This window comes from Etheostoma spectabile, chromosome 21 (genome assembly GCF_008692095.1).
Source record: "Etheostoma spectabile isolate EspeVRDwgs_2016 chromosome 21, UIUC_Espe_1.0, whole genome shotgun sequence".
NCBI classification, from domain to species: Eukaryota; Metazoa; Chordata; class Actinopteri; order Perciformes; family Percidae; genus Etheostoma; species Etheostoma spectabile.
Window position 1 is genome coordinate 3,089,013 of NC_045753.1, and position 10,915 is coordinate 3,099,927.

The following is a 10,915-nucleotide window of genomic DNA, read 5'->3' on the forward strand; positions in this document are numbered from 1 at the left end:
AAATGCCTATATATTCTATGGAAGGCCAAATTATGCACTATTTAGACACATATTTGCTTGTATAACATTGCTGTGGGTGTAATATCAATAATTATGACATTATTATGTTATTATTGGCATAAGTAAATGTCACGAGAGCAAAACGTCTTGACTTTTTTGGAAAAAAAATGCATGTATTTTCTCAACTGTATAAATTATAATGATTATTTCTTCACAGTGTGACTCCCAAGACATATGAGAAGTGTTTTAGAATGGAAAATGGCTTAGAGAGGTTTTACTTATATGTCTGTGATATCAATACATATCTGGAAGATTCATTTATTTATTTATTTATCTTTAAGGCCCTACAACCATTTTTAACATGCAAGTGACCTCACTGCAACCCAAATATTCCAATAACCCAGTTTGTCCTAAAAAAAAGGATGTTCATATCTTGACTGTAGACAACAGGGTTGATGTTTTACAAGCTTTTTTATAAAATAAATCCATACGGAAATTAAACTGTAAAAATGGCCTCAGGGTTAAGGCAGCTGGCATTGTTGCCGTGAAACCAGCTAACTGTGTGCTCTATGTAATATTTGCCAGTTATTTGTTATCAACGCATGTCACAACCATGTCCTTTAAGGGTGGGGTTAAAAAAAAATAGATACAGCATAGTATATCGATATTTTCAGTGGCAATACTGTATCGATACACAGTCGCCAAGTATTAATCTTTTATTATATATGTGGTGATCAGCTTGTCTGCTTGACAATCCCATCTTGCAGCAATAAAATTGTAGTGAGGTGAACAAACAGAGAAATGTATCGTTTTAGATAAAACAGATGTTGACAAAGTTTCCTTTTGGGGACGTCATTTGAAATTGAGAAAAATTAGAAGCTGAAAAAAAAGTTACCAATTGCAATATATCGCGGAATACTGCAATATGTTTAAAATTGCAATGATATTGTGTCGTGGCATAAGTATCGTGATGATATCGTATCGGGAGGCGTCTGGTGATTCCCACCCATAATGTACAGTTGTGCCCAAAAGTTTACATGCCCATGCTTAGGTTGACTAAAAAAAGAGGAATAAAAAAATCATGTTTTGGAAACTTATCTTAATGCCTTAATTAAAAAATGAAGTAAAATCCAACGTTTAAGGACACCAATGTTCTTTGTGAATGAATAATGTATTGTAAATAAATAAATGTTCTTCCTTAAAATACAGGGGGCATAAGTATACACCCCCCTATGTTAAATTCCCACAGAGGCAGGCAGATTTTTATTATTAAAGGCCAGTTTTTCATGGATCAGGATACTATGCATCCTGATAAAGTTCCCTTGGCCTTTGGAATTAAATAGCCCCCCCCCCCCCCCATGATCACATACCCTTCACCATACATAGAGATTGGCATGGGATACTTTCCATAAAATCATCTCTCAATGCAAATGAAACCAGCTATTAATCTAACTGAAATAAAACCATGCCAATCTCTATGTATGGTGAAGGGTATGTGAGGATGGGGGGGGGGGCTATTTTAATTCCAAAGGCCGAGGGAACTTTATCAGGATGCATAGGATCCTGATCATGAAATAACTGGCCTTTAAAAATAAAAATCTGCCTGCCTCTATGGGAATTTAACATAGGAATTTAATTAAGGCATTAAGATAAATTTCCAAAACGTGATTTTTTTTTATTCCTCTTTTTAGTCAACTTTAGCATGGGTATGTAAACTTATGAGCACAACTGTACTTAGGGATTTTTTGTGTCCAGTACCAATTCTAAAGCTTAGACTCAGGCACACATCAATACATTATTTGTTTGATGAAGTTAAGACTAGCCCCGGTGGAACCCAAATGTACCAGATCGGTTATCCGAGGTAGAAGTACTCTGTTGTGTGCGTTACCTTATCTATGTGCGGGTGCCAGTACTCGTCGTGTTGGGTCTTGGCTGTCGTGCTGTTGATTCTGGAGAAGAAGGTGGGCTTGGTGAGGTACATCAGAGTCGGGTCCAAACCAAACGTCTCAGCAATAACTGCCTGGATTCGCTCTCGGACATTTCTACACGTGACAATCAGACCAACATGTCAGATCTGACTTAATTACTGTAGGATGCATGATGTGTGACGAGGTCTCAACAGCAGCTGAGTGTTTATTAAGACCAATATCTATATACTGGTATAGACTGCATTTTCATTTGGGTTTGCACCGAGAAAACACACTGGGCACGTAGCTGTTGCGTATAGCAGCGCAGCAGAGCAGTTTTTATTTCGGCGCCAATGTTATCCAATCTGTCCAGAGGCAGATCTAGCAAATTTTACGTGGGGTGACAAAGGGGTAGCCAGAGATCTTGGCAGGGGGAAGACCGTACATGGGAACCCCCATGTGTAAACGCACTGCTCTGCCCTCCAATGCCCTGCAACACCCTGCTACGCCCTCAACTGCCACAACTATTATTTCTAGTCACAGTTCCACTATCTTTATTGTTACTATAATTGCCACCGGTCATCATACCAACTGCTATAATTATTATGAATCATAATTATCTATGTATGTATCCGTCTCTGTGTCCCAACCGGCAGCGGCAGATGGCTTCCCACCAAGAGCCCGGTTACATCTGAGGTTTTTGCCCAAAAGGGAGGTTTTTCCTCGCCACAGTTGCACCAAGTGCTTGTTCTGGGGGGAATTTTGGGGTCATTGTAAATTATAGAGTGTGGTCTTGACCTGCTCTGTCTGTAAAGTGTCTGGAGAAGAGTGACCTCTTGTTACGATTTGATACTATAAATAATATTGAATTAAGCTAAAATTGAATTAAATGATCACATTTACTGATACACGCTAATAGAACAGTGGCTCCAGTCTTTGCCAGGATGCAGGGCTGTGTGCGAGCCACACTACGCGAACGCCGCTCTGCCCGTTTGGATGCAGGGACGTAGCTAAGATTGTGAAGGGCAAGGGGGTAAGATTACATTAGCCCCCCTACAATTATTATTTATTATTACTTAATTTACATTAATTGTTTGTTTCAATGTCTGAATAAGCTTGTGGACATAGTGGCAGTTTGATTTTACAAGCAGTTTTTTGAACACCAAAGTTGTTGCTCTTTCGCGCCAAACACGGCGCGAAAGAGGCAGATGGACTGAGACAGAGAAACAGAGAGAAAGCGAGTGAGAGAGAGAGAGAGACGAAGGAAGACTGACCACTTTGTGACTGGCATGGAGAAATACGCGCCCAGTATGAATGGCCGGGCGCTGGATCAGGCACGTATCTACGCTACGTGGGCTATACACAACACTTACGCCTCCGATGTGTTTTCACCGTTATGATGTATTTTGCTTATATTCAACGATCCAAGAGGTGTGCAAACATGATGGGCGTATTCCTCCATACATCTATTCTTATATTGAGTCCATGCTAACAAAGGCATTATAATAAAGAGCAACAGTATGTTTGCTACCTTTATGACAAAAGTAATATGATGAGAGTTTGGAGCATAAATGCATGTATACATTTTAATTAGGGTTCCTTAGTCACCTGTAAAGCTGGAAATCCTCCTGCGTGAACACATCCTTGATCTGATCTCCGAAATACCTGCAGCCACATCCCGCCGCGTAATTACAGACAGTTCCGGACGCAGCCAAAGCCAATCAGAGACACACCGACACGGGGAGAAGGGAGGGAAGAGATGGGATCTGTTAGCATAAATTAACGTTTCACAGCACGCCACGGTGCACCATTACCCAGACGGGTGTGCCACCCAGCCATCCGAACACAGCAGACAGTAAACGCCTGGCTGCTTCACAAGAGGAAGTCCCCAGTGAGGGCTGAAGGGACGCCAGCAGGGTGAGAGTGGTACTGTCATCGCTTCCGGATTCAAATCTGCCAAATGGTCCCGGAGGATCCGGTGTCAGCCACCTGCCCCGTGGGACCGGAGGGAGATGGGGGGAGAAATGAATCAAGGGAGGAGTATGAGGGAGGGGGAAAGGGAGAGGAGCTGATGATGCAACTAAAATCTGGGTTCTGCTGGCAGTGATGAATGAGCGTTCGTACGGGTCACTGGACCTGGGGAAGACAGCGCTCACGGACCGGCATCACTAAGATTGATGACTAGCTGCATAGTTTGGTGAAGATATTTCTGCAAATGTTAGATATTACGCTGGGTGTCATTCCTGCAGTCTTAAAAATAGAGTAGGAAGAGTGTTTTTAACGCTGATACAATACAAATATTTGGTTATTTAAAAATACAATATCGACCGACTTTATTGTCACAACAGAACAGAGGAAGATCAAAATATATCAAAGTTCTGATAAATAAGATGTATAAAAATATAAACTTTAGATATAAAACTTGGTGGCAGTAGCTCAGTCCGTAGGGTGTTGGGTTGGGAACCGGAGGGTTGCTGGTTCCCATATGGACCAAATTATGGTGGTAGACTAGTAGCTGGAGAGGTGCCAGTTCACCTCCTGGGCACTGCCAAAGTGCTCTTGGGCAAGGCACTGAACCCCCAACTGCCCGGGGTGCCTTTTCATGGGCAGCCCCCCCACACACACACTTTCACATCTCTCCATTAGTGCATGTATAGGTACTGAGCATGTGTGTGTAATTCAGGCCTGTGTGTAATAACAGAGTGTAAATTGTAATTTCTATTTGGACTAATAAAGGATACATTATTTTTATTATTATTGTTAAAGTCCTTTGAACAAACTTGAGACGTTGTAGATCGCGCCCTCTGGTGGACAAACTATGCCACACCAACACTCAGAACATGGTGGACCGTCCGTTTCTATTTTATTTTAAAATATTCATTTATCAGAATCATTTATTTGTCATTATAAATGATTCTGATGAATGATTTTTTTTTTAAGTCAGCCATTATAAATGCCAATAGCAATAGTTATATATATATATATATATATATATATATATAGACCGATATATTGGTCGGGCTCTGGTAGGAACAAAGACAACATGTACTTTCTCACCTGTAGATGTTGACAAACTGTTTACCCATGGACAACGCTCCAGAGTGCAGGTCCAGTATGGAAGCCTGCAGAGGTCAAAAATGAGAATCACAAATCAGTTGTAAAAATAACTGCCGGCTGTTGATGTACTCACTCTGCCCTTTACTTGTTATTTCTTGTCAACTCCTTTGGGACACTGCTCTCTTTTCCACATGTTAAAAAAATAACCTTCACCCCCCCCCCCCCCCCCCCCCCCCTTTGCTTCCACTCCCTTCACTTAAAGTATCAACACTCCATAAACAGTTCCTTTATTGGCTGAGGGCCTGGCCTGCTGGGACAGAGATCAAGGGGGTAGGGCATGCCAGGGACAAATATGAGTCCACGTTGTATGTGCCAGAGTGACTCATTGAGCTGCAGCTCTGCTTATTGTGCCAGCCCCCCCTCTGGTGTAAAGAGAGGTTCATTACAGCAGTGGGGAGTACGAGCATACTGTACGTGGCTAAAATGGGGTTAAACATGAGCTGGCTAGGCTGATACGGGTGGAAATATTTGACTTACAGTGGGGATTGAGTGTTTGGGCACCCCAGGAAAAACTTTGTATTAATGTGCATAAAGAAGCCAAGAAAAGATGGAAAAGTCTCCAAAAGGCATCAAATTGACAGATTAGACATGGGTATGTCACAAATATTTAGATTTTATTTCCATCATTTACGCTTTCAAACTAACAGAAAACAAAAAGAGGGAGTCTGCAAGAGTTTGGGCACCCTACAGAGTTAATACCTTGTACCTCCGTGTATTTATTATTAAATGAAACATGTGTTTTAATGAGTTATTAGCCTATTCCAACTTAAAGAAAACGCTTCTGATAAAATAGGCTAACTTCATATTAAATGAATAACGTAGGATGGCTGACTGACATTATCAGACGCTTCTCTCACAGCTGGTCTGCTGACAGATTTAATCCAGCTGTTGGTAGAGCGGCGCGCCCGTGTATAGAGGTATACTCCTCAACGCAGCGGGCCCGGGTTCGACTACGCCCTGCGGCCCTTTGCTGCATTTCATTCCCCCCTCTCTCTCTCCCCTTTCATGTCTTCATCTGTCCTGTCAAAATAAAGGCTGAAAAAAAATGGCCAAAAAAGTAAAATAAAATAAAATAAAAAAAATAAGATGAAGTGGATTTTTTGGTTTCTATTCAGAGCATTTGTCATAATCTCCATAACTTTAAAAAATGTACGTGAAGGCAGAAGGGCTTTGCGGTGCTCTGTGTGTGCTAATCTAAACAAAGTCACATGACTGGGGGCTGAGGGCATATGGGATGAGGTATAGCAATTTAATTTGATTTAGTAATGATTGGCGTGTTATAGGTCTAACGCAGCCACCACAGAAAAATGTATTTAGGTTATTTCACCAAAGGGGCAGCTAAGCCAATCAGGGCAAACTGGCAGTTGCCCGGGCTACAATAGTCCGTACCTGTGATCAGATGGACCCTAAGTTGATTTCTTTCTAAAAAATTGCTGAGCATTCAGACAAGCAAACCCAAATCAGGGATGAATCCATGATTCCAACAATGACACCGGCGATATACTCACTCCTCCGTCTGACCCAGCCAGCGCCAGCCCTCTCTCCGCCAGCCTGTGTGTCAGAGACAGAATGCATTCAGAATGATCCAGCTGCAGGGGTGGGGCTAGAAGGGGGTGGGGGGGGCATGGGGTGGCACCCCCACTCCCCCTGGTATATGAGGTCCCCCTCCCCTGTGTTGTATTTAGTAGAATTGCATCGTGTTGTTCTAGCCTAGCCAATATTTCCTATAATCCTAAACTGGTTTTCAATGCTGTAGTCTGACCCCCATCCCCCATCCCCACCCTCAGGCCCCCTAAAAAGAGACAAGAGAGTTTTTACCTCCTGAGGACCTGGGCTTCCTCCCTCGTCACCACGCTGTCTGTGACTGCACGGCCACACTTCACAGGGGTGCATCCTGGGAGAGAGACATGGGAGAGGATTTGGAAAATAATAGTAGAATATGTTTTGCTTTGTTTTGGAGGTTTGAGCAGGGAGAGAAAGTGGCAGGTGGAGAAACAAAGTGCACGGTAGGGAGTTTATTGGCGCTTTATCTGCTCATTAATGCCTCAAAAATGGAGGGCTTCCCTCCAGCCTCTTGGCAATGATGTATAGCGCGAAGATCGAGGCTCCCGCTGTGTCTTCTTTAGACTCCCGAGATGCCAACAGGCTTAGTTTGATAAGACACTTCCAATTTGTTCTCCTTTTTTTCCTGACAGTCTAAAAAGTGTTCCAATCAATTTTGAAGTGTCTGATAAAATTTAAATAAAGCTGTTTGGATTTTAAAACCCATTACTCCTGAATCAACATAAAGACTACAACAGCAACACAGAGGGGAAACAAACACACCAGCTACTACTACATTTGTCGCGTATGATTTCTAATGCAGAGCTGCAAAGATGAATCGATTAGTTGTCAACTATCGACAACTATTTTGGTAATCAATGAATCGGTTTGAGTCCCCCCCCCCCTTATGAAACATGAACAAACACAATCAATGAACACAAACACAATCAATGAACGCCACAGAACTTTCTTTTTTGCCAGTTTATAATGGAAAAAGAACATAAAGAAACTACTTTAACTTAGATTTTGTTTAGGGCTTTATCATGTGGTATCACATTGGTGCATAAACTCCAGTACTTCCTGATACCGATACCAGCCTTTTAGGCAGTATCGCGGGCAATACCGATACTGGTATTGATACATCTCTATTTTGTTTGTCATGTTTGGGGTGTGTGGGGGATGAGGAGAGGGATACTTTTAGTCATTTTAAAACAACAAGCATCCCACTTGGTCAAAGAACTTGCTCTACATCTACAGGGGCTCTTCACCGAGGTGGAAGATCTGATCCACTCTGTTTACCGGTGTCTACTACTGGCCCCTAGGGGTCCCCGACCCCCTGTTGAAGATCTCTGGACTAAACAACTACTTGAGAAAATCATCGACAATTTAATCAACAATGAAAATAATCTACTACTCTGATGCACACCAAGAAAAGATACAAATAATTAACTTAGAGACAGTGGGAATGATCCAATGTTATTATTCTTCTCATGTCATATCAGTCTGTAAAAATAAGTATTCCCCCTTGCAATACCATAAAAATTGTAAAACCATAGCAATAATTGGACCAGCAGCTATCTTCCTTCCTGATATTTTCAACTCTCCGTGAGGCCAACGTGGATGAGTGAGCGAAGACCAAAGCATTTACATATAGAATATGAGCAAATAGAAATGAAATGAGAGTCCCAAATGAACTTTCTTGTCAGCTATAATAATATTTATACTATTTATTGATCCCCAGTGGGGAAATTACAATTCACACTCTGTGTACACTTTTGTTAGTATTCACACACAGGCCTGAAATACACATACATGCTCAGGACCTATTCATGCACTAGTGGAGAGATGTCAGAGTGAGTGGGCTGCCAGCTGGACCAGCGCCCTGAGCGGTTGGGGGGGTACGGTGCCTTGCTCAAAGGCACCTGGCAGTGCCCAGGAGGTGAAGTGGCATCTCTCAGTGGCAGCAGTCCACCGTTTGAATTATGCAATCCCACAGTGCAGCTACAGTAGCAGTCTGCTCAGCATGGCTTGTGCTATACTGCCATCTAGTGGATTATTTCCATGCTGTTCCAGATGGTTTGAAGTTGTGGTTTTGTTATAATGATAATGAAATTCACAAAAATCCAGTATGATGATGTGTAAGAGAACAGTTTTTATTCCAACTTCCAATTTGTTGTGACTGACTACCCATCTTACATCAAGGAAAACTAGGGCTGGGCAATGTAAGGATATCAATATCAATATGTGACACTAGATATCGTCTTACATTTTGGATATCCTAATATGGCACAATTCAATTCTATTTCATTTATAGAATCAAAAGCATAGTAAGAGTTATCTCAAGACACTATACAGATAGAGTAGGTCTAGAACACACCTACGAGCAAGCATGTAGTGCAACAGTGGCATTAAGTGGTGTCTTTTCCTGATTTTAAAGGCTGCAATTATTATTATTATTGTTATTATTATTATTATTATTATTATTTGCCTTTACCCACTTAGTCATTATATCCACATTACTGATGACCACTTAACTAATTTATCTTAAATCTAAATGTGAAAGTATTTTGTGAAAGTACCAATAGTCAACCCGAAAATATCACCGCAATATCGACATCACTGTATTAGGTCAAAAAAATAAAATAAATAAATAAATAAATACATAAATAATCACGATATCTGATTTTCTCCATATTGCCCAGCTCTCTGTAAAACTACTTAAGGGCAGAGCAGAAGAACATGCAACTGGAGTGTATGTATATATATATATATATATATATATATATATATAATATATGAAATAATATAATGTATATATATTATATAATATATTTTCATCACAGTTTCTCTGGAATTCATTACCACCCCAACTTAGAAACGTCGATTAATTTCCCCATTTGACATTGCAGCTCAAAACCCATCTGTTTAAAACCGCCTATTCCACTTGATGTCAATTTTTTGCAGCTTTTTAAATTCATTGTTAAAAACCAGAATGTTGGGAAGGATTTCCTTTTGTTTGTTGTCATTTCAACGAGCAATTTTTAGTATTTCAGAAGAATACTGAAACATTACAGTACATTCATATTATATTCAAAATGCACTGAAATACCTTAATATCTTGAACTTAATATTTTTATTTATCGCAAGTAATATCGTTAACGCCATATACCACGATGTTATCGCATTTCACAATATATTTTCTCATACAGTGCAGCCCTACACTGGAGAATGGTATTCATCTAGTAGGCTTGGCTTTGTTCTGTCCCAGCCATGTCTACACAGCAGAGAGGTGTGAGCCAATCAACCGTCTGACACAGCACAATGCAGGGACCAGAGTATCACCTGGATATGGGGCGGGGGGGGGGGGGGGGGGGGGGGGGGGGAATCTATACAGCAAAGTATCGCGATATTTTAAGTGGCAATACTGTATCGATACACAGATGCCAAGTATCAATCTTTTATTATTTATGTGTTGGTCAGTTTTAAGGCAGTTTGAGAAACATTTAATTTTAAATAAAACAGAAAGATTCCTCCAATATGTTTAAAATAGCAATAATATCGTATCGCGATGATATCGTATTGGTAGGCGTCTGGCGATTCCCACCCCTACCTGGATAGCGTTTGTAGTTCTCGTAGTCTTCCGAGCACTGGACGGTGTAGACTCTGGGCTGGGGAGACACCAGCTCACCCTGGCGGACTAGTGTTTCCGTGACGTCACCGTCCAGAGAGGTTAGGAACAGCCACACGGCCCCCCCGCACGCGCACAGAACCACCAGCAGCAAGGCCACAAGCCCCCGGGAGCCCCTCCATGCAGATCCCTGCCGCAGTGCATTACCTCTGACCAAGACAGAAACGAAGCTCCACATGATCAACTGAATTATGACAATGATATGTTTGTTTGCATGTATTTACTTTTTTCATTAAATTTATGCAATGACCTGTTAATGTAATCTATTTTTTTTCATACATTTGTTGCAAGGATTATGTAAGGCTAGTCCACACAGCATTCTGGGATGGGAAAATAACATGCTCTGGTTTATTGGCATTTCTTTAAACCAATCACAATCATCTTGGGCGGTGCTAAGGGCCTGTGTCTCTGCAAACTAGTCTCAGGAAGGAACTTGTTTTGGTGGAACATGTGTACATTCAACATTTGTTTAAGTCGTGCAACAGAAAAGTCTACTGATATTGAATCAGAAATGTGATCAGATTGGGACCTTGGGAATCAGATTGGAATCGATTCTGAAAACGATTGGCAACACCCAGCCATGTGAGATATAAGTAGCAGTGATAAAGTGGTAAATAAAAGTTAGGTTAAAAGGTCCCATGGCATGACAATTTCACTTTAT

The 10,915-nt window shown here is 41.2% G+C and overlaps 1 protein-coding gene across 1 annotated transcript in view; it reads right to left on the reverse strand.

Moving 5' to 3' along the window:
• ogfod3 (2-oxoglutarate and iron dependent oxygenase domain containing 3) overlaps positions 1-10,915 on the reverse strand; it is a 31,021-nt gene that overhangs the window by 18,374 nt on the left and 1,732 nt on the right. The window contains exons 2-7 of the mRNA XM_032502126.1: positions 10,177-10,403; positions 6,843-6,918; positions 6,533-6,575; positions 4,965-5,029; positions 3,516-3,572; positions 1,889-2,042 (exon numbers count right to left, since the gene is read on the reverse strand). Of these exons, the coding sequence (XP_032358017.1) occupies positions 1,889-2,042; positions 3,516-3,572; positions 4,965-5,029; positions 6,533-6,575; positions 6,843-6,918; positions 10,177-10,403 (622 nt within the window). The remainder of the gene's footprint in view (positions 1-1,888; positions 2,043-3,515; positions 3,573-4,964; positions 5,030-6,532; positions 6,576-6,842; positions 6,919-10,176; positions 10,404-10,915) is intronic.